This window comes from Phalacrocorax carbo, chromosome 2, assembly GCF_963921805.1.
Source record: "Phalacrocorax carbo chromosome 2, bPhaCar2.1, whole genome shotgun sequence".
Taxonomy (NCBI): domain Eukaryota; kingdom Metazoa; phylum Chordata; class Aves; order Suliformes; family Phalacrocoracidae; genus Phalacrocorax; species Phalacrocorax carbo.
This window is the reverse complement of record NC_087514.1, coordinates 71,046,468-71,074,372: the sequence shown is the minus strand read 5'-3', so window position 1 is coordinate 71,074,372 and position 27,905 is coordinate 71,046,468. Positions and strand designations below refer to the sequence as shown.

The 27,905-nt window shown below is 41.9% G+C and overlaps 1 protein-coding gene across 1 annotated transcript; it reads left to right on the top strand.

Annotated features, from left to right (window-relative positions):
- The first annotated feature begins 31 nt into the window (after positions 1-31).
- Positions 32-27,252, top strand: LOC104043763 (sodium-dependent neutral amino acid transporter B(0)AT3). The gene is made up of 12 exons (XM_064441725.1): positions 32-188; positions 8,242-8,382; positions 10,511-10,648; positions 14,887-15,068; positions 15,432-15,542; positions 18,112-18,224; positions 18,508-18,636; positions 19,252-19,408; positions 21,074-21,278; positions 22,928-23,087; positions 24,873-25,035; positions 27,040-27,252. The coding sequence occupies exons 1-12, from the start codon at positions 32-34 to the stop codon at positions 27,250-27,252; spliced, it is 1,869 nt and encodes a 622-aa protein (XP_064297795.1).
- Positions 27,253-27,905: the final 653 nt, after the last annotated feature.

Here is a 27,905-nt window from a genome sequence, read left to right as displayed (position 1 = left end):
TGGGGAGAGGGGCCAAGGATATTTCACTAAAATGTCAAAAGGTTTATCGCTGCCACCTCAAATCCCTAAAGAAGATGACAGACCCAAGTGGGACAATAAGTTCCAGTATATTTTAAGCTGTATCGGATTTGCCGTTGGTCTGGGGAACGTGTGGCGATTTCCATACTTGTGTCAGATACATGGAGGCGGTAAGATTGAAATGGGACTTTGCTGAAATATTAAACTGCAATTCTAGTATAACTATGCTAACTTATGATGAGCATGGAAGTTATATATTGACATAATTTCTTGTTTTAACTATATAATTCCCATAAATGTTTTGCACCAGTTAGATTAGCTTTTTATATAGAAGTATATTTCATTTAAAATGATGCGTTTGTTTAGGAAGGAAGACCAGACTGACACTAACTCTCAGAAAAACTGATGTTAAAGTTCTTGTACTGCTGCTATAGTTCCAACAGAAGCAGGAAACTGAACCTGCAGCTCGTTACCTAAAGAAAATCAAGAAGTCCTGGGGAGGCCTGAACAAACCGGACCCCAGACAAATGGTCGTCGTGCTTTCCTTTGGGAATGTGAGCAAGTCGTTCCCCTCCCTTCTTTGATGCTCTTAGGAGCTACCTCATCATCTAGAACTGCCCCAGCACAAAACCAAATTGCACTTTTTGATGCCTGTGAGTCTGTTTAAAATGCTCAGCTGATAGAACTGCAAGAGGAGCCTGCCAGGTGGTGCGAACAGCTGCCCAAGCCTATCCCTGGGCACCATCCCTACACAGAATTGCTTTGGAAGCAGCCAATTTAGTAAATATAAATGAATCAGAAAAGAGTACCTGATAATTCATCTATACTCATTCACAGTAGCCTTTGAGATCTGCCATGTTAAGCTGTCTATAGCAGAATGAGGTAGCAAATTGTTTCAGCCCATTATTATGCGTTATCTTTCAATTAACTGGAGAAACAGAAAATTCAGACCTGGAGAAACTGTCAAATGACAGAAAAAATTATTAAATCCAAGCTTGTTCTACCAAGGTATCTGTGTTACTTGATGAACTACATATCTTTGAATCAACCAAGGAACCAAGAATGGATGCTGCCTTTAATGGAAGGAGGTGTTTCAGAAAGAAGTAGCCACTTAGGGACTCTGGTAAGTAGCTGAATGAATGAGATATAGTAGGTTGTATCAACAAAAAGAATCTTGGCGTATATAAGCAGAGCACTAGGAAGTAGGTGGAGATATTGCTACTGATACTAAGACAACTTCTGAACTTCTGACTTCTTCTGAAAGTCCACCTTTCAAAGTCAACTTGAAAAATCAGACAAAATGCAGAAAAGCCTCAACAATTATTCAAGGTCTGGAAAACTCATAGGACAAGGAATGACTTAAGAATCTAATCTATTTAGCTCATGAAATTGAAAATGAAAGAGTACGTTTATCATAGTCTATAACAAGAAAATGGAAATTATTTTGGTGGCAAGGAGCTCTTTAGTGTTGAACATGTGACAGCTGGAAGCTGTGATTACACAATTTCAAATAAGAAAAGAGAAGAAGCAGTAGCTTAGATTCATTCCAGGAGACTTAACATCTTCCAATATTTATTTGCAAGATGTGAAACCGAGTGAAACTCTCTCAGAGGAGTGTAATAACTGGGTGGCTAGAAAGCCATAGATGCAAGCATGCTGTTTCTCTGCGTTTGCCCATGGGAATGGCTGGAAAACGCCTGTCACTTCAGTTAATGATATATGCATTAATGATATATGATAAACGGCTTTAGAGAGACACCCCCATAGTAGATATGGAATGGGGGCTGTGAGGAAGATGCTCTTCTAGAGTAGGAGCTGTAGGTCAGACAAATACCTGCAACATGTCAGGTGGCCTTTCTATCTTGGAGCAAGGGACCAAGCATTCAGTATTAACAAACAACATAATAAAACTAACATATTGTGATATTTTCATAATGTAATGAACAATTAACACAAATTACTCAGTTTGAAACTCACAGATGGGACCATAGCAAGACGCATCTCCTCCGCACATCTCTTTACACAGAGCTGCTTCTGGGGCCACCGGCTGCATCAGCTTTGTACTTCAGGTTTTGTGCAAATCTCTGTTATGGATTAAGATTAAATATTGTTCTACTGACCATAAAAAGGCTCGCACACCTTCCCATAATGCACCAAGGGTTGCTTCTCCGTGCTGGAGGTGGGGGACTAGCTGTGGCCAGCTGTTTTTCAACCTCTTCAGATCCCAGCCTCACTTCAGAAGATCAGCAACACTCGCCTCCTACTGAGGTTTGATCTCTCCCCTCCATTCCTCCCCTCCGCAGTGTGCTGCATCCCTGTCCTACAGACCGCTACCATCCCAGGAGAAGTATGAGTCCAAGCACAGGGAGACCCACAGTAACCTCTTTTATGGACTGCACAGTGTTCAGAAAGCCTGTTCCCTTGTGTATCCAGCTTCTGAGCACTGCATATCCCACAGAAGCTGCTAGGGACAAAGAGACAGGGTTCAGAGCAGGCTTTAAGATAATGAGTCATTCCTTTGCCCCATAAGCAGTAACTCCGCCAGTGAAAAAATCAGTTTAAAATAGCTTGCAGACTCAAGGCATACAACTACTTTGCATCACTACAAACAGCAGCACAAGGCAGTAGTGACTAAAGGTTAATGTATGGTCACTGGATTTTAACAAAGGGCTCAGAGAGCTCTGGATGCTCAACAGCAGGATGGACTCGGTAACGAAGTGCTGTAGAGTTTGTGAATAATTTATCCCAGAAAGCTGGCACTGGAAGAGTTTGAGTGAGTCATCAAGACCACCAAGAAGACAGAGCTGTTGTGTTTACACCAGTGTTTAATGTTGCATTTTCCTTCTGCCACTTTAAGGCAGTGATGTGAATTGGGGTTGCCTTTTTGAGAGCAAACAACTTAGATGCAAAAGCCCAGTAGGTTTTCAGGGCTACTGGAGCATAAATCCTGCTTGTGTGCATCTGAAGATGTGAACACGGGAGACACCAGCAGCGCTGCAGTTAACTAGGAGCCCTGAGAGGTGCAATGGCTCCATGCCTGCGGCCACAGCCACAAGTGCAGCAAAACCTGATATGGCTATGGCATAGATATGCTCTAAGGCTGAATGGCTTCAGCAATTCAGATCAGTTTCACAGCTGCTTCAGGTAATATCCAAGTGTTTAAGAGTTAGGCAATGCACTTTTCCTCATTTCTAGATCTTTTAAAAAACAAGAGATAAAAATAAGTGCTTGTATATTTGTCTCATGTCAGCTGTTCTCATCAGACCTCTGGACCTTATTCATCGCACATTAGTGTTACTCAGTAACTCGAATCTAATATAATATCAGTTTTGCTGACATTTATCACCTGCTGTCGTTACTGATTATTTGGATTTATTGCCTGAGTTAAGTTAGTTATTTACTCTTCATGACTAATGGACGTGAAGGTTGTTTGCCAGAGTAAGTGGAGACAAACACAAAGGTTCCCAGGCAACTGGGATTGAAAAGCAGTCTCTAAATGGCCCAGTATATGGCTTGTCACTTAAAACTGAGGCTCAAACAAGTCATATAGCTATATACGTACACGTACAGTCTTCTCAGTATACCTAAAAAATAACCAAACCTGACCTAGTTCCAGCTGGAACTTACTGCAGTGTTTTACTTTTGATTATAGCTAGTATATATATGCTTGCCTAACCCATGGGTCTTAAAGATGTGCTAGTGCCTGAACCTACAGGATGACTGAAAGATATCTTTAGCATTAAATACAGTTTCTTTCTAGGAATATAAATAGATATAAACACTAAAGTCCTGCTAAAAAGGAGAACTGTTTACTTCTGGGGCAATGATTTACGAACTTTTATAACCCATGGCCTACCTAACCTTTTGCTAGAATATGAACTAAAACTTGTTACAAAATGCAGTTGCCTGGCTCACTGTGTTCTCAGAAGGAAAATAAAATCTGGGAAGAACAACAGGTATACCTGGAAGATACTGTAAAAGAAAAAAACAGTATGTGGGGAAGAGCAAAACAGTTCACTCTTTGATAGAAAAATTATTTGTTTTACAACAAGTAACAAACTTCATTTTCTGGATTGTTGCTGTGTCCTGCTCAAGTCCTTGGTGAAAAGCTATGGCATTTGGGGTTGATCGTTTCATAACTTGTTGTATTTGGTTGCCCGTTACAGCTCAGGTTGGTGCATGTTTGCACATGGGTGCTGGTCACTTGCATCCTTCAGTCATAAATATTTCATAGGGAAGTTCATCAAGGTTATTTTTTAAGTTGATCTACTGGTGTTACCCATATCATTTGAAATAGCTGTTGTCTCCTTGGTTTTCTGGACATGGCTTTAGTTCCTTAAATGCTGCTCAAGGAGACACAGTCATTTACATGGGAAGCTCAACACTGCAGAATTTCAGAGTCTGTAAGACATGCAACGTGGCCTGTAAGTCAAAATCAGTGCCATCATAAATATACTGTGCAAATATGACATTTGTAGTAGCTCATACTTTTCATCTCGATTAAGGCATGTGCAGAAGACATAAAAAAGATCATGAAGATCAGGAGACAGGGGTGAATATGATTAAGTTGCTGCTTTTTTCCCTGATATATTCATGTGATTCATTGCTGTGTTGGCTACTACACTGTTTAGCTGAACTCCCATGGAGAAAGGGGGACAGGTCTGATAATCCCCTTTCAATAGCTAATAGCCTTTTCTTTGTATCTGAACAAGCAGTTAACACAGGTACCTTGCCATTAAGTTCTCAGTCTTCTGGAAAAATGAACTCATCACCACTTCTACTATGTACCAACAGAACCGGTGAAGGGGATCTCTGAATGCTTGTTGCATTGTACTGTACCGAGATGTGCTTTCTGTATTTTTCAGACTCTATAGATGCATTTGCTTTGGAATTACTATTTTGCCACTTTTCGGGCCACTTCAGTCTTCATTATAAATATTTTTTTCCATTCCATTTCCATTCTGATCTGAAGGAAATTTATTATTCGTGTTCTGGCCTTTCAAATGCTGTTGTGTCTTTAGATCATCGTTTCAAGCAGGTGATGCTAAGATGCAATATTAAGCGTGTGGATCAGTTCCTCTAAGTTTTTCTCCACCATTTAGGAAGTCTTCACTGGTACCCTGACATCAAGCAAAGCTGTTGGGTTGTCTTCTCTGCCTCTCGCTGAGGCTCACCAATTTCTGCTGGTCTTGGTACATCTAGATTAGGAGGTCACCTGGCTGATACTTCAAACTGCTTTACATTTCCACTAGTCAGGTCTATTGCTCTCTCTTTATAAGATGTGAGAAAACCAATTTGGCTGTTTCACTCTGCTTTGCTGGTTGCCATGATTCAGCTTTAGACTGCACTCCTTCATTAGCCTCATGGTCATTCTGCCCTCCAGAGCATCAGCAACTTACCGATACCTGCAGTATTGGTAATTGTTGATAGCCTCATTTGAAAAAGCTCTTGTAGGCTTTCTGTGCCTTCTCACGTGCACAGGGATTGTTCCTTGGCTTTGTGGTATCCTTGTGCAGGTTTCTCCTTCCAAAATAACTTTTAATTCTGGTAGATTTTGGACTGGTTTTTTTCTTCTTTTTCTTTTCCTTGACCTTCTTTTAGTAGCACATGTATCTACTTGCAGGACGGATGCTTTATGTATCTTGTTTTTCCTGACAGAAGGAATGGTGTAAACTAAAATTTTCCTAGGTCATGCCTCAGAGATACAACTAAATTGTGCCCTGGTGATACTTTTGGTTTTTATGGGCATTTCTCCAGGCTTCTAAGGTACTTACAAATGCTTGATCACTATCATTTTCCTTATTCATTTTCTGAGAGGAAAAAAGTTCCTGAAGCTAAACTTTTGTTTTTAGAGGTTGCTCCCAGGCTTGCCTCTTATGTATGTCATTTATTTTCCTTTCACTGTGGAGCTCGAGAACATGTAGATATAAATGTACTTAGGATATCCAGATATAGAATAATTTGCTTACTAGCACTTTATGATTGTTTCTACTAAGGTTTCCTTCTTCCGTGCCTCAGGGAAGCCAAACCTACTGAGTTTCTGCTGTACCTGTGCTGCAAGTCGTATGGTGCTGACAGGGTTCTGCTGTGCCTGTCTTTGCTCTGTTTTGTGATACGTGCTCTGTGTTAGGTCCCAGCTCACTTCTTCATTCTGCTTCTTTGATTTTCTTCTTGCCTTTTCCATGGTCAGATGTCTTGTGGTATTTTCTTTTTTTTTTTTTTTAAGTATTTATATTCTGCCTTCTGGCACATCCTCCCCTATCTATTAAACAGAGCCCTTGACTGTATAGCGCTAGAGGGTTCCTACTCGCTATTAGATATCTGATACCTTTCCGGTATCCTTTTTCTTTCTATGGATTTTATTGTGGAAATTAATAAGATTTAAGTGCTTGAGCAGGCTGTCTATGCTTTTCCTGACTATTGCCTTTTTGCCTAAAAATACTGTAAAGCAAAGGCATTAATAACTAAAACCATATTTTTACACTACAAGCCATTTATTTGAATTAGGTTTGAGAAAGATTATCTCCATTAACTAGTTCTTCTTAGCCCAGTTTTCTGCTGTATTTTCATATTCGCTGATAGCATACTTTTTATATTGTTCTCATGGAAAACCAGTGAACCAGTGTTTTCTTTCTGAATGTGACATTATGTTTTGCTGTGCTATAAATATGACTGGAGATACGTACAAACCAGCACAAAATAAACAGGCTTTTATCAGCAGAATATCTAAACATGCCCTCTTGTCAATGGTTCTGCTAGCAAACAGAAAAGGGGAGAGAGATAACAGAGAGCAGTTTGCACTAATTATTATAGTTATTTCCAGGGAGATATGATATGGGAGACAGATCGGTCCCTTACGGAGCACTTCGCTAGCAAGAGCCCAGCATCGCATGGCTGGCAGCGGAACAGCTGCTGCCTGGAGCTGGTGTGTGGCCCGCAGCCGGGCGAACACGCGGAGTGCCCCGCACTGCGGTGCTGCAGTCACTTGCGTGAATGTTTTGTTCTTCCCAGGGGACAGCCCAAGGCATCAGGCTGTCAGGAGGGCCGGGTGGGCACCCTCAGGTGTGCTCTGGAGGGAGATATTGCAGCAGGTTTGAAGGAGAGCGCCAGACTGAACATGGAGAGAGGTTACTGAGTTCTTGCAGAAGGGATCTGCAAATTCCTTTTTATTTACATGGGAGCTTCAGTAGGTAGCTCCAGGTGAGATCTCGTCAGGTGGTAAAACACTTAAAAATAAACTGTTGTGGATCTTAACTCTCTCTGTAAATCTCTCTCGTAGGGGGGGCTTATAACAGCCACTTTAGAGCTTCCTCCTAGCAAGGGGACTATTGAGCAGGGGTACCGAGGATCCAAACTGAGGATTTAACATTCTGGGAATTAACTGTGAGAATCCTTTTTCAAGCCTGCTTCTTAGTCGTTAAAACCGTCTCATAAAAACCATTACCTGTGCAAAGGAGGGAGACCCAAACCTGTCCCCCTTCTGAGGGAAGATGGAGGAGACAAGGCACTGCACACCATTTTGCAGGAACCAGCCAGGCTGCCAACAAGATTGATGCCTGCCTACAGGCACCCAACAGCCCATGCTGCCTCTGGTCCAAGGGAGCTGCTATGAAAAAACCAGGGAAGACAGAGAGGATACAAATCAGGATGAAATCAGGTTTCATTGCTCCCAAGTCTCACAGAACAGTGTCACCCTTGTTTCAGTTTTTCATTAGCCAGAAGCTCTGTGCTTTGAGCAGAACTTCATGCAATAAAGTAACCTGGTCTCTTGGGGGTCTCCAGCACAAAAGCCTGCTTTACCAGCAGAGGACAGAAGAGCATAGTCCTGAAAGCTTTAGGGAGGGAAATGAGGCGATGCACTGAAGGGTAAACAGACAGTATAGGGGAGAGGTAAACCCTTGTGCTTTATGCACAGCAGGAGAAAAGAAGATGCTTAAAAGAAAGGGAAATGGAGGAAATAGTAAGGCTATTTATAACGGGCTGTAGCAGTGCCTGAGGGGAAGCATCCTGCAGCACTAAGCATCCCAGTCCTTCTTCCTACACCTTCACCAACAAAATTACCAGTAACAAGTGTTACTTGGCAGGTATCCCTAGCAATGCTCCCTCTTGCAACGCATCCCACAAGGACTTTTTTAGGTTCATAAAGCAGACAAATTACAAAACAGTAACTTCAGTGATATTCATATCATCCTGGGGCTTAATTCCACTTAATTTTGTTTTCAGGGGCATTCCTGATCCCATACGTCATTGCTCTTCTCTTCGAAGGAATCCCACTGTTGCATCTCGAACTGGCCCTAGGACAGTACCTGAGGAAAGGCAGCATCGGTGCCTGGAACACCATCTCACCTTACCTTGGAGGAGTCGGTACGTCTGTCGGGGTCACAACTCAAGGAACCACAGCTGAGCTCCCACCCAGCACTCACAGAATCACAGAATGTCCTGAGTTGGAAGGAACCCACAAGGATCATCAAGTCCAACTCCGTCCCCTACACAGGACAACCCCAAATTCACACCATATCTCTGAGGGTGTTGTCCATGTGCTTCCTGAATAATGTCAGGCTTGGTGCCATGACTGCCTCCCTGGGGAGCCTGTTCCAGTGCTCCCCCACCCTCTGGGGGAAGACCCTTTTCCTAATATCCAACCTAAGCCTCCCCTGGCACATCTTCCTGCCATTGCCTCGGGTCCTGTCACTGGTCACCAGAGGGAAGAGATCAGCACCTGCCCCTCCTCCTCCCCTTGTGAGGAAGCTGAAGACCACGATGAGGTCTCCCCTCAGGCTCCTCTTCTCCAGGCTGAACAAACCCCGTGACTTTAGCTGCTCCTCATATGGTTTCTCCTCTAAACCCTTCACCAACTTCATGGCCTTTCTCTAGACACTCTCTAGTAGCTTTATATCCTTAACGTGCCCAAAACTGCACCCAGCGCTCGAGGTGAGGCCACACCAGCGCAGAGCAGAGCAGGACAATCCCCTGCCTCGACCGGCTGCAATGCAGGGCTTGATGCACCCCAGGACACGGTTGGCCCTCTTGGCTGCCAGGGCACACTGTTGGCTCACATTCAGCTTGTCATCAACCAGAACCCCCAGGTCCCTCTCTGCAGGGCTGCTCTCCAGCCTCTCGTTCCCCAGTCTGTATGTACATCCAGGGTTGCTGTGCCCCACGTGCAAAATCTGGCACTCACTTCCTAGAGACCTGTGCCTGATGCTTGCTAGGACATCATTTCTATCAGGTGTTACCCCAGGCACACAGGAGCCTTAGATGCAAACTTCATAACCTCTGATGTGGCAAGCATAATGATCATGAGCTCTGCTAGCCTGTGCTGCCCTGCCCCTACATTATCTTGGAGCTTACACAAGAGTTGCCCACCCACAGTTCCTCTCACTCTTTCCTCAGAGGCCCTCCAGAAGCCAGTTTTTTTCTTCCAGGGACAGTCAAACTGGAGCAGAGACAGAAAGATACAAAATCACCTAAAGATCCTAAAGCACCTGGGAAAGCTTCCTTTCTGGAGAGAGGGGCACAGTGGGGTTACTGAAGGAAGACTATTAACATGGCTGGGCATGAGGGACAATCTACATGGCAGCATGCATCAGACTGTTGTGCAGTCCTGTATCAGCAATTTTTTCTTTTATTTATTTAAATTAATATATACTGAAAAAACTTATCCTGTGTCCTGTGTGCATTGTTAGACAGCAAAAAGTGAATGGGAACAGCCACCATTAAAGGCCTGAACCATCAGCTCTACTGGTTTTGAGACAGCACCCTCCTGCCTGCAGGGGCAAGAAGAAACCCTTGGATGCTCCAGCCAGCACTGCTGGACCACGCCCTGCTTTAAGCAGGTGCCTGAAAATAGAATTGGCAGAAACAGCCATGCCTGTGGGCATGTGTGGGAGGAGAACGTGTGGGTAAGAGGTGTTATCTAAAGCCCAGAGGGCAACCAGGAAGAAATACCAAGAAGCAGGGTGCTGCCTCCAGCTATACCTATCTCCAACAATTAGGCGTGTCCATCCTCCCTTTGCAAAAATGCAAGGAAGTAGGAACTCTGATGTCACTATTCTTCCTTCCTTATTGTAGGAGCAAAATAGTTACCAGTTTAGAGCATATATGTGTGATTTGGGACAAAAGAATGCCCTCATGCAGCTGCAGCGTGCTGTGAAACTTCAGTCTCTCTTGGTGTCTGCTGTTAAAGTTGTCCCATGTTGTAGAAAACAATGTATTATATATTAGAGCAAAGATTTCAACCCTAATCTTCTACATAAGTAGGGAGCATCCACTTTCTTGGAGCAGGGCTGGTGAGCTGGGGGACTGTGCACCAGTGTTTAGCTAGTGAGGACACAAATGACCACCTTTCATATGAAAATCTTGCGGGGTGGAGTGGGGGGGGAGGGAAGAGAAAATATTGAAAAATCAGGAAAACATGAGCTTCTTAGAGCAAGTGCTGCGATAATTATTTTTTCCAAAGCTTTTCTAAGCTGAGATCTTGTGCTTTCTGCAGGGGTTGGTTCGTGGATGGTGTCAGTTCTGGTGAGCTTATACTACAACACTGTTCTAACCTGGGTGATGTGGTATTTCATAAACTCCTTCCAAGAACCTCTTCCTTGGAGTGTTTGTCCTCTAAATGAAAACAGAACAGGTAACTACCACTTTGAGCATCACTGGTAGCAAAAGCAGGACCACAAACGTCAGAGTCTGGGGGCTAGCAAGGGGGAAAGAGAAATTTTGTTTATTGTTTATGCTCATGCTCTAATACAAACGTCAATCTGAAAAAGCATCCTCTGTTTTCTGACTATGGAGAAACAGTCCTTTATCAAGGCATACATCTGTTATCATAAACCACATATCAAGAGACATGAGATTGTTAGAATGATTAAGAACCAAATTTATGACTACATCTTTCAGTAACTGCTTTAAATAAGACTTTTGAGCTTTTATTAGGCAGTGATGCATTGGTTATGACTCATAACAAGCTTCTACAGAAGCCTTTCAGTTCATTTGCAGTCATGTGCTGAGAAAGATCAGCTGAGTTGCCAGATCAGGAAACACAATCCTACTGGGGAACTTTAGTTTCTGCCTGTAGATTGCTGAGCCTACTTTTACACACCCAGCAAGATAGCTTCCTAGAGCAGCTAACCAAGAAACCCCTGAGAAGAGAAGCCACACTTGATTTGGCCCCGAGTTGTGCACAAGACCTGGTTTGTTTTCCTGTCAAAAAGCTACAAGAGTGATGATAGCCTACTCAAATTCATCATCTTCACAGGAACAACAAACGCCAAAAAGTCCACGACCCTTTTTGCTTGATTTTGAAAAGGGAAACAAAATAACAGTGTTTAAAAAAAGAAAAAGGAGTACCCGAACACGCAAAACACTTTTAAGGTAGCAGAGAAACTGCTTACAGAGGGAATCTTTGAAGCTCAGACCAAATTCAGACTATCCATTACGAAACATTTAGTAAGACCAAAGACAGTGTACGTAAGCAGGACAAGGAGGACTGCTCTCAGTTCTTTAAAACTGTTTTTCAGCTTTCTTTTTTGTTCAGAGCACAAGAGACAAGAAGTTCCAGGGCAGAGCAAGAAACATAATCTGAGTAAGAGGCTAAGAAAAACCACAAAACATACCAGAAGTCAACTTTCTTTTGGAAACTTTAGGATCATTCTAGAGTAGGAAGAACATTAGACATCCCTAATCTTTGTTAGAGAAGTAGAGAAAATTATTTGGGCCTTAAGAAATAAGATTCATTCATTTTTCAGGAGACAGATGTCCCAACTAGTGAGCTAAACAAATGTTTTCCAAACCTGCTTTGGAGATCAACTTTTTAATCAACTAGTTTGGTATTTAAACCCCTGGATTTTTAGTTAAGCATCTTTCAGAAAATATTGAAGAAATACTTTAAGGATGGATTTTTTCAATACCAGTGCCAAGATGGGAAGAAGCTGCACTTCTCCATCACAATTGCAATGCTCTCTCCAGGGAGCTGCTTCCTAAGTGAGTCAAGTAGCAGCTGTTCCTATCTACCAGGTTTAGCTGAACCTAGACTAAAGCGCATTATTTCAGGCTCACGTACTTAAGCTGGGACTAAAGGCACAAGAGCAACAAAGCTTTTCACTACATAGCAATTACTCATGTACCCTCCTACAACCCACAGACTTTCATTCAACAGCCAGAAATGGTGTATTCAGAGTTAACTGGGATTGCGCTGGCCAGTGTATGTCTGGGTACACGTCTGCTCTTTTCAGTTCAGAGCTGAGGAAAGGACACCAGCAAGTCTGACTACAAAAGCGTCCTCATACACTGAAAGAGGATCACCAGCTTCAGGTGTAATGACATTTCATTGGCAATGACACTTTCCAGTGTAAATTTGCAGCCAGAAAGTCGCTTAGGTATATCAGTACATCATACACCTGCAAGTTACTTCATTCTCCACCTTGCAATCTCCCCAGATTCTTGTTTGAAAGTTTTATAAAGCCACGATGACCACAATCATGATTACTCCTCTCCATCAGCCTTTTGCCAGCTAGGCCAGCTTTCCAATTTAGCTCAGAGTTAACGTCAAGATTTTGCCACTATTTATTCAGGTCACTTCTCTTGCTTTTCAAAGGTAGGTGCCCTAACTCTGTCTGCTAGAATTTCTATAGTATTTCAAGAGTTACAAACCAGGAATTTCCTCTGCTGTCTCCACTGGGATTTGCTGCACCTGTTCAATTAAAAATTTAGCATTTGTAATTGTTTCTAATGTAATCTGCATTTTCCAGTCCATTTTTACTGCTTGGCAGTCCTGTTATGGCTCTGTTTTACAGAATAATGAGAGCAAAATGTTGATTTACCAATATTACCTTTTTTACATTAGAAATAACAATTTTTATGATGCCTTTTGTCACGGCTTCTTTCGCTTTTGTAAAAGGTCTTCCTGTTCTCTTTAGCCTGCTAGAGCTGATGGCTCTGCACCCCAGGGTCAGGTGGCAGGGGCTCCTCCCCTGCTGCTGGGGCACCACTCCACAAACCTCTCCTGGAGCCAGACTCCTCAGTCAGTCCTTTCCAGAACCACAGCAGAAGGACCTACAGCAACCATGTCTTCCAGAGGCTGGAGGGCTGCAAGGCAAGGATGGAAGGGAGACGCACTTTGCCTTCTCCCTCTAGTTGAAAATACTTGAATTAACATCTCCTGCATAACAAGAGACTGCCTAAAAGAAAAGGAATTTATCAGGGCAAAAAGTGAACCCAATTCGATTCACCATCGAGGCTGTGGAGCTGGCCACCTGTGAGCACTGCAGCGCGCTTCCCAGCTGCAGCCACGGGGGAATGAACTCAGAGGATCCCTGAGCATTTTTAATTGCCACATTGTTGATTCGCTTGTTCTCAGAGTTTTGCTGTGAATGGTGGCTGTTTCAGAAGGGAGCGAGAGGTCACAAGACAAGGGACAAGTGGGCCAGTCTGAGCGCTTGATTGAACAGGCTGACATTTCATACAACAGGAAAAATCAAAATGGAGGGAGGAGTTGTTTCTTGTACCCTCAGGATTACCTTCCTAAAACATATCATCATGCCCAGCTCTGGAGTTTACGCAGGAGGGTAAGGGGGGTTTCTTGTAGCCACTTAGCTCATTCAGCCACCTCAAACTTACTACCAGTAAATACAGCATCAGGATGTTGCAAAAATACAGCATTTTATAATTCTCCTGCCCACAGACATGCTCTTTCTCTTTGTCGGAAGAGCACTCACCGTCTGCGCAAGCCTGGGCTATCAGCCTTTCGTGGCAGGACAGCGACAAACTGCCCTGCACGAGGTACTCTGCTCAGTGCATTAGGTATTCTGAGCAGGAGCCAACAGCCAAAGCTAACAGGCCTTGAAACTGGGGAAGGAGGGGGAAAAAAAATTATTCTAAACTTGAGTGGGATTGCATGCAAAACAGCTGCTTCAGCAGAAGACACTGCAAGAAAAGTAGCTTGCTCTCCTAGGCAGAGGAAGAGATGCATTCAGCTCTCACCAGGTAGGGAAAGGAGAAAGAGCTCCCCCAGTCTGGGTGCGTGCTGGACCTCCTGGTTACAGGGACTGCTATCAGTGTCACCTCTGTTGGCTCCACACTGCGTAACCCCAGCTCCTGGAAATGCACAGGGCTGCCTCGTGCTCTCAGGACCCACCTGATTCTGGCTGGGAGCAAAGACAGAAGCTGCAGCACCCAGGGAACTAAGGTTTCCAGCTAAAGACAGCAGGCCAGCAGGTTTCCTGAAGATCCTCTGTCAACCTCCTCTTCAGGCATTTCAGTTGCATGGAGGCAGAGGGGTGAGCAGGGGTTGTGGCATACATCGTGTTCCCCGTTCCCTCTTCTCCAGGCACAGACCCTGGCTGGGCAGTGCCTGCTCCCCAGGGCACAGGTACCCAAGGTTCCTGCTCACAGAATTCCTGGAAACATGAACCAAAGAGGCTGATGCCTGGGTCTTGCCCCACTACAGGGCCACTACATAGCCAGGGGATCCTGGGTTTAGCTGTATCCTCAGGTGCCTGAACCTTGTTATGGCTCCAACAACTTGTAAACGTACAGCTAAAAAGTTTCATCATCTCCATTGCAATTACAGTTTAGATTCTACCTTGCACTGAGTATGACACCTTTTCTATTTAGAAGGTTATTGCTGGTGATGTTCTGGTGAAGGTCTCACGTAAGTCTCGCAGTCTCAGACTGCCGTGACAGAGTTTGTCTTGCTGCACATTACAGGCAGCGCAGAAAGGCCATTTCAGTCCATCTCTGATTTGGCAGCCCACAAAAGACCGTCCTGCCACTCTCCGTTAGTATAAAGTATTGCTGCCTAACCATACAGTCAGTGGGAAAAGTATTACCAACTTTAAAATTTATTCTTATGCTTGCCACATTTTTTTCCAGGACTCAACAAAGAATGTTACGAAAGTACCGCGGTTAATTATTTTTGGTACAGGAAAACTTTGAACATAACACCCGACGTCACCGAGAGCGGCGCGTTACAGTGGTGGCTCATTTTGTGCTTAGCAACTTGCTGGGCAATTGTGTACCTCTGCACCATCCGAGGAATTGAAACCACAGGAAAGGTACGGAAAGGATAGAGAAGTGCATTATATCACACTTTGGTGAGTTCCATATTTACCACACTAGCACCATTTCAGTGTGCTCCTTGTCCAACGAAGAGATAACAGCGGTGCAGGTGGCTCAAAATGACACTGCTCTCCTCCTCCATTGCAAACGCTTCTGCCCTACCAGTCTCCCCTCACAGAGTTTTAAGAGCAATTTTATTAAATATATGCTCTGCAAAAGCACATTCTGCTTCTTTCGAAGATGCCAATGTTCACCTGTGGCTGTCTTATCTAGTATTATTAGGATTGTACGTTACAATAACTTAAATGGGATTTATCAGTGTTATTGTCAGTAACTGTCTGTCTGTTTTCTTACTTTAGGCAATTTATGTAACAGCAATATTTCCTTACCTGGTCCTAACTATATTCCTTATTCATGGACTCACTCTACCAGGAGCCACTGACGGTCTCACTTACCTCTTCACCCCTAATGTAAGTATTGCTAGATATATTTTTTTTCCTTTTTCTCCCCCTCGGATCTCACACTGTATATTCATTTTCTAGCAACTCCTGATCTAGCTCTCTATCCAAAAGCTCAGCTAAGCTCTTTTTTCTGAGATGAAGTGATTTAGTATTTTAATATACTTTAGCAAGACAAGAAGCAGCAAAGTATTTAACAATTCTGTAATAAGCATATCAGAAAATATTGTAAAATTGAGTATAAGTATGTTAAGGGTGCCTCGGTCTTGAATGCATAAGTGAAACCGATGCACTTCATGAACAGAATCATCTGTCTTTTACACATGATAAAGATGGGCTTTCCCTGCCAGTGCTACAGAATTTATACAACTTCAATCTTTTAAGAATTCACAAGGAAAAGAACTGAGGAATTACACTACAAAGTGATTTTTTTTTTTTTTAAGGTTGAAAGTAATTGTCTTCTACCCCTGTTTCTCCATAGCCGAAGCTTTTCCCCTGCTGTAGCTGTCCCTAAAACAGAGCTGCTGGTATTAAGGAGAATGAAAGCATTACCTTAACGAACTGCTGTCTTTAAGTGCAGTATTACTCGTTGGTCACTTGCTTATGAAAAAAGCAACAGGTGCTTTTACACCAAAATTACATATCACAGGGCTCCCAGTATTTTTTAATTCTGTTTTAACAAAGTTTCTGTCTGTGTTTCATGTGTTCCAGTATTCAAACATGTCGTCGCCCGGCGGGGGGAGCAATTATGCTTCCTTTCTTCATTACTCCTGTGTTCATCCATTAACATTCTGGTTGTGTATCTTCATCCGCATGTTTCTAGCTTCAGCACATTTTTTATTCTGAAGACACACTTATAAAATCTGTATGCCATATTACTGAAAATAAAAAGTAACATTTAGATTCATAATTATTTAAGACCAGGTAATAACATTGCCATGGCATGCTTGCCTGTCCACTATTTCTTCAAGTTTGGGGGTTGATTAGTATCTTTTAGCGTCAATAAATGCATTGCAACACCAAACTAAACCACGTCCAGATTCATTTGCCAAAGTCCCCAGTCAGAAAGGCAGACTTGTAACAGTCACATCGATCAGCACTGATAATTGACTTGGCAGCACTTAATCAAACTCTGAAGGCCACGCAGCAATGTGAACGCTGAGCTTCTGCGCTGCAATAGCTATCTAGTTCTGCACCCGCACAAGGTCCTGCCAGTGAGCATTCTGGCATTGCAGGGTTTGGTTATGATCTTTCAAAATAAGCCTCTAGAAGATTTGCCTAAGCTGAAGCGTTTCGGCCAGTAATGGTTACACATACCTGCCTGCTCTGTTCTGGCACAAAACGTTACACCAGTTCTGCTGTGGTCAAAGCACCGGCCTGCTTGTGGAGGAAGCATCTGCAGAAATGGCATTCACTGCACCCATCCACACTGAGGCGAACCCATTATTCTCCCTCTTCAAGTCAGGCCAGCTTCAGAAAAACCCAGGATGCTATTAAGGGTCTTTTGGTACGCGTACCTCTCCTTCCTACAAGTGCTCCTAGTAGGATCACTCCTACAAATGCTCCCAGTAACATACTAGGATGAATAGCACAGGCATATGCCTGCGCAACACAGAAAACACACAACTTGCCCTGCAGGACTAGGATGGAGATTTGATTTAGCCTGATGTAAAACAAAGTGAAATACTCTACAGCCCCGGTATTACTTTTGGGCCAGATGGTTTTAAAAACTCTCTTTCTTAACTAATACTGGTTTCTATTCCCCCTACTCGACAACAGATTGAAAAGTAATTCACGTGGTAGGGTACAAATATAACACGCCATTTCTTAGTTTCTGCAGGAAACCAGTATTTATTGAGCACATTTACATTTTTGTGCATTACTTATGTTTTATCTTTTTCTTTTAGACTGATTTTAATGGTGAGATTCCTTCTTAGTGTAGCTACTTAAAATTGCGTATTATTCTCTGTAATCCAACAATCATTGACTTTTTAATTTAGCTTCCTTGATCATGTCGCCCTTACATCAAAATTCAAATTTTGATTTTACTTTGAATCTAAGATGCTTTTTTAAATTAATATCCTCTTCTTGTCTGCTTGGGCTTCTAGTCGTTTTTTTTCTTTTTTTTAAAGAAAATTTGGAAAGCTATGGAATCCCTTTGTGTCTTAAAACAATGAAGGTTTAGTATTTGTTTATACAGTTTTAGGAAGATAATATTCTTAAACTGTAAGTTACCCAGTATGTGGATTAACAAAAAGAACTAAACTGAGGGCAAATGTAGTGTATTGTCCCTACTGTGTGCCTAAGGCCTATCATTTAGAAACACATTTTTGTCATCAGACAGAAGAGGTGCACAATGAAACAGATTCTATAATTACTACATACATTTAAATAGACCAAAATATGTCTCCAGAAGCACCTGCTTTACTGACACATTTTGTGCTAATTTCCATTGTCACTGTATTTAGATGGCAACACAACTCTCAATTTCAGAAGTGAAATACAAGACGAGCTATGAGAACTGGGAGAGAAAAAGAAATTTTAATAAGCCTAATACATGCATTTATTCCAATTATTTCAGCTGAACACTCTGAAAAATCCCCGTGTCTGGCTTGATGCAGCTACCCAGATTTTCTTCTCTCTCTCTTTGGCTTTTGGAGGGCTTATTGCATTCTCAAGCTATAATCCACCAAAGTAAGTAGAATTACAACTTTATAAATTGGCTAAATTCTTGCAGCATTTCATGCAATTTTCTAAAGTTTTCAGAACTCTTTCCATAGGATCTTTATAAAGGATCTTCGTTTTTCCAAAGGAATTTAACAGCTGCTGTCTTTCTAAAAGGCCAAATAAATTTTCTAACAGGAAGGGGGAGGGAAGGAATCTAAAAATATAAAGTGTTTGCAGAAATACCTGAGAGATTCACAGATAAAATACTGCCTATTTTTAATCACTTCACTTGTTTGTATGCAATTTCTAGAAATGACTGTGAAAAGGATGCTGTGACAGTGGCAATTGTGAACAGCATGACATCCCTCTACGCTTCCATCCCAGTCTTTTCTGTTCTGGGGTTTAAAGCAACCACAGGCTACTGGGACTGCTTGGACAGGTGAGAAACTTGTGTTTCCAGTGTTACACCATGGTTTCAATGCCTAAATAGATAATGCATTACTTGAAAAACACGCTTTTAGAGAATTTATTTTCACTGAAAAGGAAACGCATCTGTATGGAGAAGTCTAATATAAAAATAGAAAAGTATTATGGCACTGATGCAAGAATGATCAGCGGTAGCATTTGTAAGAAGCAAGACAAAGTATAAAACAATTCATTGCAGGTAGTGCATCAAGGACCACATCTCCATCGTAGACTAGCATTAGAAGTAGTCAAAAAACCAACAGCTTTTCCTATTCCACCAGATTCACTAAGTTATTAAACACAAGTGGTGGAAATGGTCTGGAGAGCTGATAAAATAAAAATAGAAATGTTTTAGAGACTGCATCTGCATAAGGTACTCAGAGTTTGTATCCGAAAGACATTAAATAGTCTGAATATTTTCTCCTAACTATTTTATATATAAGTCCTCATTTAATATTTTCCTTTATATTGTAAATAACAGAACAGAAAGTAAACACAACTTTCAATTAATATCTGAATACATGGCATAGCATTTCCAGCCACATCATCTGCAAACATTTAAACTAATGATACGTTGGCTTCTCTGCAGGAACATTATCAGTATCGTCAATGAATTTGATCTTCCAGAAGAAAGTATCATGCGACAGAACTATACAGCCTGGATTAGTGTCCTAAATTCATCACATCCAGAAAAAATTGCTGGACTCAAACTGAAAAGCTGTGACCTTCAAGAATTTCTTGATCAGGTACCATAATTGCTTTCAACAAAGTAACCCTTTAAACACAATATATAGAAGGACAGGTATCTTCCTTTTTCTCATAAGTACTTGTGCTTTACTCTAGTTGTAATGAATATATTATAACATAATCATGAAACAAAACAAATTTCCAAATTTGAAATAACAACACTGCTGTAGGACGGTCTGAACTCAAGGCTGCCCGGTACGGCATGCAAAATGACCTATTATTATCACAAAACTAATCTTCAAAGGTGCTCCTACCTGGAGCCTACCATGGGCGCTGGATTCAGTTCTACTTTGGTTTTCAGGAATAAACACAACAGAGGAAACATATCTAGCTGAAAGATTATAGAAGAAGGATGTTGAATGGGAGCTCCTAAATCCATATTTAGGAAAGTATATATATATAAAACCATCTATTAAAATGTTCGCTGTTTGCCTTCAATCACATATTTGACTGCCAGGAAGGTATCTTGTCACTGTCTTCCCTTTTATTTTCCTTCCCTCCATCTTTCTATTCCCCCTTGTCCTCTCCTTTTTATTCTCCTCCTCTCTGAACAGGATCTCACAAATATTTTGATTTTTATTTTCCTCCAAACCCTTTCCTCCCACTAAAATACATAATGAACCCCTCCCTCTTCTTCTTTTCCCACCCTCCTAAAACATTTCTCCTATCACTAAACGCAGATGTTCCCTCTCTGTTTACTTCTCCCACCTCATTCCACTTCCTCCAGCGATCCCGCCCAGGCCTGTAATTCTCATTCACTACCCACCCATTTGTAGTCCCTTGTACTAAGTCTTTACCACCTAATAAGAGACGAATAGGCCCACGGTTGGAGGAAAGAATAAGAAATAAAGGAGCTTGAGAAAAAAATAAAATCAACTCTTAGGACAAAAGGGTGGACACATTTGCTAGAGACAGAATTAGTTAAGGCTAATGCACGATAGCCTTAACGCAGAATGATGGTGAAATAGGCTCATTTACTCACATGATGGAGAAATCCAAGGATGACATTCCAGCCCTGACACAAGTCAGTTTCTGTTTTCTCTGGCTTCCTCTGATGGCACCCATTTCTGATTTATGGTTTGACATATTTTTATCCCAAATTAAAGCAACATTAGCAGTTTTTCATTCCTTAGATTTAAATACCCTTGTCCTTGGGAGACTGAACTCTCAGAAATTTGGCTGAAATTGGGTTTTTCCCTATTAGCCTTTTCTGCCCTAGTAATTATGGGGTTTTTGGTGATCAACAACTCACCAACTCTCTTGCTGCTAGAGTGGAAATCACATCCTTATTTACATATTTTTCTTTCCAGCAGCTATTACATCACAGATTTTTTAAAAAAACATATTTAAGATGGTATTAGCAAAACAATTGCTATTTTAATTACAACTCTCAGAGCTGCTTTACTCTGGACTCATCTCTCTGTGCAAGCTAAAATTCTGCTCTATGGTTGTCCACACATCTCTGATAGAACATTTACAATTAAAATCCCCACAAACACTCCCCACTACCCATTTTCTCAACCGCTGGCTGCCACAAAACCCTGCAGGATGACCAGCACCCTTGACTCCAGGGAAGGACAGAAGCATGTTATAATTCTCTATGCATGAGAAACTACATTTCTGCCATTATAATCCATATTTTTATCTGTTTGTGAATTCTGCAGAGTGTATCAGGAACTGGCTTGGCTTTCATCATTTTCACTCAAGCCATCATTCTAATGCCAGGATCCCAGGCCTGGGCCATCCTGTTTTTCATAATGTTGTTCAGCTTGGGCCTTTCTTCTATGTTTGGGAACATCGAGGGAGTCTTCACTCCTCTTCTAGAGCTTCGAATTATATCTAAATCAATACCCAAAGAGCTATTATCTGGTAAAGTATTTACTTTGCTTTGTTCAAAGAAGGTGGCTTCTTTATAGATGCACAAACTACCAACGGCTTAATAAATATCACAGAGGTATAAAGAATTTGTAATATTAATTTAGCTATCTTATAGTGGTAGTAAGGGCAGTAGATTGTGTTTGCAGAAGATAAGCACATAGATGAGGTAGCAGTTATAGCAGAAGCTGTCAGATGACAGTACTATATTGCCCTTGCCAGGTTTTTCTCTTAGCTTGCAAGAGCTGTTTTAGTCTGGGAAAGTTTGTTAAAATGCTACTCCTGGAGTCAAGTTCTCTCTGAACTGTTACAGACATCAGGAAGAGCCTTGTCTTCGCTTAAGCCTTCAGTGCCTAAACAAGTCACTTTAAGGCAATCAGTGACATCAGCTGGTCTGCCATAACCACCTGCGCACGAACTTACCACATTGACACAACTGTAAGGCAGGTCATTCACCCCTATTTCATTCGGGTTTATGCTGCTACAGATTATTTCATGTTTACTGTGAACATGCCAGAGTAGAAAATTACCTTTTGGAAACTGAGGAATGAGTGCGTGTGATCCTGTTCTCACACCAAACCAGAATCTTTTCAACCACAGACAGTTACTGAACCCAACCTGCTCCTCAAGAACCAGACTCAGTGGGAGTCGGAGAGATCCTACCGTGAAACTGGTCTAGAAAAAATGGTCTAGAAAAATTTCTGGCAGTTTGAAGTAATGGGTTAACATTTTTGCAATGCCCTTTTAAATTATTGTGGGGAATATTGCCGCCATGCCTTTTTTAGAGTCTTCCTGTAGCATCTAATTATATCCTTCTCATTTTACAACTCTTTATGTAGAAACAAATTTTTTTTACAAGTTGATGAGGTACCCATAATATTTTGAAATCGATTTTCCACTTGTGAGCTTTTTTGGTTTGTTTTTTATTTAAAAAAATTAAAAAGGTCTGGGGCCGATTTTACACAGCGTTGAACCAAAGGCCATCTCAGAGTCAGAAGCCTTTAGTAACACAGCACAAGGACATAAAAATTGATTTGTAGCCCACGTCTGCATCCAGCAACACTTTCCCTCCTTCCTCTCCTTCCCATATTTTCTTTCAATTACCCCAAATCCGTATCTTGTTTAAAGTGGAACTGACTGTAGAGGAGTGTGGTGAAACATAAACCATGCACACCAGGACGTAAGGGACAGACATTTGTAGCTCTGGGCCCTCTGAGGAAATGGTGGGCAGAAATCTAGGGGGCCCTCACAGTTCTCGGGTGCTGGCTGTCTCTGCTTTGAGCATATGACTGCATGGAAGTAAGGGCACTTGAAACTCACTACGTCAGTCAAAAATTAACAGAGGACACAGCACAACACAGCCTAGGCTATCTGCTGGAAGTACTAACAACTGAAGGATGCTCTGAGTCATACAAGTGCACTCCTCCTGCAACAGAGTGGTGCCTCTTGGCCAACACACAGGGGAAGACTGAGTTTGGGAAGTGATATTAGCTCCCCTAAGGAAAAAGCCTGTTGTCGCTCCATGGAGGGAGAAAGAATAAAAATCACTAGAACAAGAGCAAAAATAATTTAGAACAAAAATATACTTACCAAGTTCAGTTCAGTTCAGTACTCCAGTAACAAAGATACCTTCTTTTCTTCAGGTATAATATGTCTAATTTGCTTCCTCATTGCTCTGTGTTTTACGCTGGGTTCGGGGAGCTACTGGATTGACATTTTTGACAGCTACGCAGGCTCATTGCCTCTTCTAGTCATCGCTTTCTTTGAAGTGATTGGGGTTGCGTATGTCTATAAAATTAAAAGGTACGTTGGAAGCAGACAGAATTTTCCTCTCAATGCATTTTCCTCTCGCTCCATGTGTGTTACATACAGGTATACAAGACTAACTTACTTCCCTAACACTTACAGGTTCCGTGAATGTAGTTATCGTTCTTCGCTTCAAGTCTCTTATATTTATAAAACAGGAAGGATAATCTCTGCATAGCACTTATGGAAGGGGGAATCCTAAGTTTAAAGCTAGAAAATCAACAGCTATTGTAGTTCTTTGGCCAATAGGAGTTACACCATCTTTCAGATATCCTCCTGTTACTGCCTTTTGTATATTCTTGTATTTTTTGTTTATCACTATTTTTCCCCCCTCCAACTTCCTAGTAAGCAACATGCAGTAACTCCCCATGTTAAAAGGCTCAGCCTGCATGCTGAGAATCTCCACAGCCACAGACACTAAATTCACTCTTTAGTTTAAAAGCTTTCATACATCCTTTGTAACTGTAAGTGCCAGAAACCTTATCTCATTTTGATTTAGAATAAACCTGCCTTCTCTACTCAGGGCCCTTCCGGCCCAGAAATTTCCCCAATTCTCAGTAAAGATTAATCTTTCCCCCTCTATAATTTACTCAGTTACATGTTGGGACTTCACCTTTCTAGTTCTTACTCTGGCACTGGAATCATGAAGGTCCTGACTTTTTGTGGATCAGTTTGTATACTGTATGGGTAATGAACTTATGTTTGGCCAGTGCTGTTGCATATAACAGTGTTCCAGTATCATCTCAACTTAAGTCTTACCATAGGCTATGATTTTAAAAATAAGAGACTGAAGAAAAAAATCTTCATCAATTACAGATAAAGTCCCTGCATTTAGATCCTTGGAGTATTTCCCATGTTTAATGGTGATAAATCTCAGGCTATATTGTCATAAAAAATTTCACACATCCCTCTTGCTGCATGTACAGCTAGTCTGAATCTCCCATGATGCAGAAGCAGCAATAAAATCTGGTTTCACACACTGCAATCTAGACTCTGGATTCCACAGCACCTGTATTTTCTCTGTTGTGTTATGCATATACACATACTTTTTCCTCTTTGTTACTATGGGATATGAGCATAGCCAAATCACTTTTTCCTAGTTCTCAACAGAATTTCTAGTATCTTCAGTTAGATTAACAGAATTGACAACAAAGATGGTGTTTCAACACACACAAAAATCACAATTCCTACTCCAGATTACAAAATTCTTTCCAACTTGATAGAAACTGGTTATCACGTATCAAGCCCAGAACCATGTATCTACTGCCCATTCAATGAACAAAAGGTAATACTGAGAGGTATATATAAAAGATCAGCTCCATGTCGAAATCACTGCCACTACTGACTCCAGAGGAAACTGGTTCAGATCGCAGTAATTTTGTCCCTTACCTGCTTTGATTCATTTGGTGCTGGTTACTTCAGATTTCTTGCTAACAAGCTATGTTTGTTCCCTTGGCAATTTTGTCTTTTTAAAATGTTTGAATAGCTCTACAGAACTGCTGTAATATTTTCATCACTTATTTGTGCCTAGAAACCTTAGACTAAGTGCTCAGGTAATATAAACTGACAATGTAAACTGATCATCCCTGGCAGGGATCAATAGAGAACTATTTTATTGATATTATTATTTACTTAAGTTTGTAGTAAGTTATTGAAGAAGGGTATGGAATAGAAGAGATTTAGGGAGCTGTACCATATGTTTAAAACTTACAGAAAAATATTAAAGGTAAAACTGTTACCACTTAGGCCTGACATCATTATAAACATGCCTCCTCTTTAAAGGTTCAGTAAAGATGTGAAATGGATGACTGGACGAAAACCTAATCTCTACTGGCAGATCACGTGGAGGTTTATTAGCCCTCTGCTCCTGCTAATTGTCTTCATGGCCTTTGTTACTCTTCAGATACAGAAGCCACCAAGCTATGCAGCCTGGAACCCTAAATACGTATGTTCCCAAATATTTTCTAAACTTTTAATAAATGCAAGAGCTGTATACTTTTCGCCCTTACCAGATCCTTTAAAATTATTGCTATCTACTGCTTACCTGTGTACTGCAGCCTGCAGTGGTGCAATGCCCAGAATGAGAAGGCTCCAGTAGCACAGAGGTTACGAGCTTACAACTACTGAAACATTTTCCTGTTAACAGGACCTCTCCTGAGAAGACCCACATACGCTGTGCTCCGTATTTCTTTTGAATGTGTGTAATACAGAGAAGTGTTGAAGTGCAATGTCTCACAGAGACTCCAAGCCTACAGGGGGTTCAGAGGTGGAACAAATGCACGAGCAGAGCTTTAGAGCTGCGCAACAGATGCTGGGGATGAAAACATTTCTCAGTGAGAACTACCAATATCACTGGGACCCTGATGAAAACATGAATGTGTAACTTTGACAGGCAGCCAGGGAGGGAGGCCATGGTCCAAGAACAGTGCTGGTTAATTCAGCACCAAAGAGGTGTCGATGCTGAGAACATGTGATCTGGATGGCACTGGCTCACATCAGTTGCAGTTTCTTGGATACTTCCCAGATACACCCTGCGTAGGGGTTTGAAGCTCGATTCTGGCCTTAAACTGCATGAGGATTGCAGTCACCCTCACAGAAAGGCCCCACCCTTCATAGTATATATATACGCATGGACTGTGTCCTCAAGAAAAAGCTCTCTGCTCCCAGTAGTTCATACACCAGCAGTGTATCCTCCAAACACCATTATGTATCTATCTTCCCAAACCAAAACTCATAGCCACAGAGCCACAGACTTGCAGAAATGGCATTATCATCATTCCCTCCAAATCTCTCAAGTAAATATTTCCTATTTGGCAAAGATCATGCTTGGTAATTGCTGAAACCAGCTAAGCTTTGAGTATGTACAAAAATAATCAGAGCTTCACCAAGAAGGGTGGAAGTTGATCTGGACAGGCTGGATTGATAGGCCAAGGTCAACTGTATGAAGTTTAACAAGGCCAAGTGCCGGGTCCTGCACTTTGGTCACACGTAATGCTGCAGGCTTGGGGAGGAGTGGCTGGAGAGCTGCCTATCGGAGAAGCACCTGGGGGTGCTGGTTGACAGCCGGCTGAACATGAGCCAGCAGTGTGCCCAGGGGGCCAAGAAGGCCAACAGCATCCAGGCTTGTATCAGGAATAGTGTGGCCAGCAGGAGCAGGGAGGCGATCGTGCCCCTGTACTCGGCACTGGTGAGGCAGCACCTTGAATATTGTGTTCAGTTTTGGGCCCCTCAATACAAGAGACGTTGAATTGCTGAAATGTGTCCACAGAAGGGCAAGAAAGTTGGTGAAGGGTCTGGAGAGCAGGTGTTCTGAGGAACGGCTGAGGGAGCTGGGGTTGTTTAGCCTGGAGAAGAGGAGGATGAGGGGAGACCTTATCGCTCTCTACAACTACCTGAAAGGAGGTTGTAGCGTGGTGGGTGTTGGTCTCTTCTCCCACCGGGCTAAATGGGAGGGAAGGTGTAGATTGGATATTAGGAAAAATTTCTTCAGTGGAAGAATGGTCAGGCATTGGAACAGGCTGCCCAGAGGGGTGGTGGAGTCACCATCCCTGGAGGTGTTCAAAAACCATGTAGACATGGCACTTCAGGGCATGGTTTAGGAGGCATGGTGGTGCTGGGTTAACGGTTGGACTTGATGATCCTAGAGGTCTTTCCCAACCTTAATGATTCTATGATTCTGTCTTTGATAACTCTCTGGGTAACCACTGCATCCCTAGGAGTATCTCACATTTCTAGGTATAAATCTTTGAAACTATAAAACATTTTCAGCCATCTTTAGACCCACAGGAAAGGCATAGAGAGGACATGGCCACTGAATGCTATTGTAGAGAAAGAGTAAAACTTTTGTTATCCTTACCATAACATCATAAAAAAATGCATATGAAAATCACAGCAAAATGTAATTGTACCTACCAATTATTTCTTTTGCTTGCTTTTTTTATCTCCATAGGAAGGCTTCCCTATGAAAGAAGAGAAAGTCTATCCACTTTGGGTACAGGCCATCTGTGTGCTGCTAGCTGTCCTTCCTTGTGTGTTTGTACCTCTGGTAGCGCTCTTCCATCTGATCAAACGAATGCACAGAAGCAAGGACCCGAGCTTTGTACCACCAGAAGTGTTTTCATGCCAGGGGACTAATAGCAACTTTTCTCATCCAAAAGAATAAATACCCATTGTATCTGCCTGTAAGCAAAAATAAGACAGCTTTTGTTACACATGATTACCTGTAGTATGGGACCATCCAACCAACCTGGTTTATGCCGTTCATATGCTTAGTAGCACTCTATGAACAGAGCTGCTATGTTCCCTTTATTTTCAGTCAATTTCACAACAGTTATATTAATCTTGTCCCTCCTACATCCTGTCCCAAATCCTACATACTGACCAAGTACCAGCCCTATTGCTTTAACCCTCCTCAAGCATTACCCACTTCATATCTCTCTCCAGCCAGACTTTAAACCTGGAAAGCCTGCTAGCTATTGTGTGTGTCCTCTGTCTTCCTTCACTTCTTTTCTAAATAAACAGTCTGTTCCTAAGGATCAGCCACATAAAAATTGAAACACAAGCACCTACAGTTTAATTCACTGACTCCCCTCTGAGAGATGTAGAATGGAAGCTCTTGAAGAGCAAGGACTCCTCTTGTCCAGTACACTCTTACTTTTTGTAAATCCTTGCATGCATTTAAATAGCAGTTATTTTATGATTATTTCATATTCTCGAGCATTACAAAGAGCAAAAAATAAAGCATCAGCAGCTAAAAGAATGTACAATAAGTAAACCTGAGTTATTAATTTTGCACAAATCTCTTACCTTAGCAGA

Coding starts and splice junctions, on each gene's coding strand:
- LOC104043763 (XM_064441725.1), top strand. CDS start 32: ATGTCAAAAGGTTTATCGCTGCCACCTCAAATCCCTAAAGAAGATGAC. Junction 10,649..14,886: donor TCTAAATGAAAACAGAACAG/GTAACTACCACT, acceptor ATTTTTTTCCAG/GACTCAACAAAGAATGTTAC. Junction 15,069..15,431: donor GAATTGAAACCACAGGAAAG/GTACGGAAAGGA, acceptor TTCTTACTTTAG/GCAATTTATGTAACAGCAAT.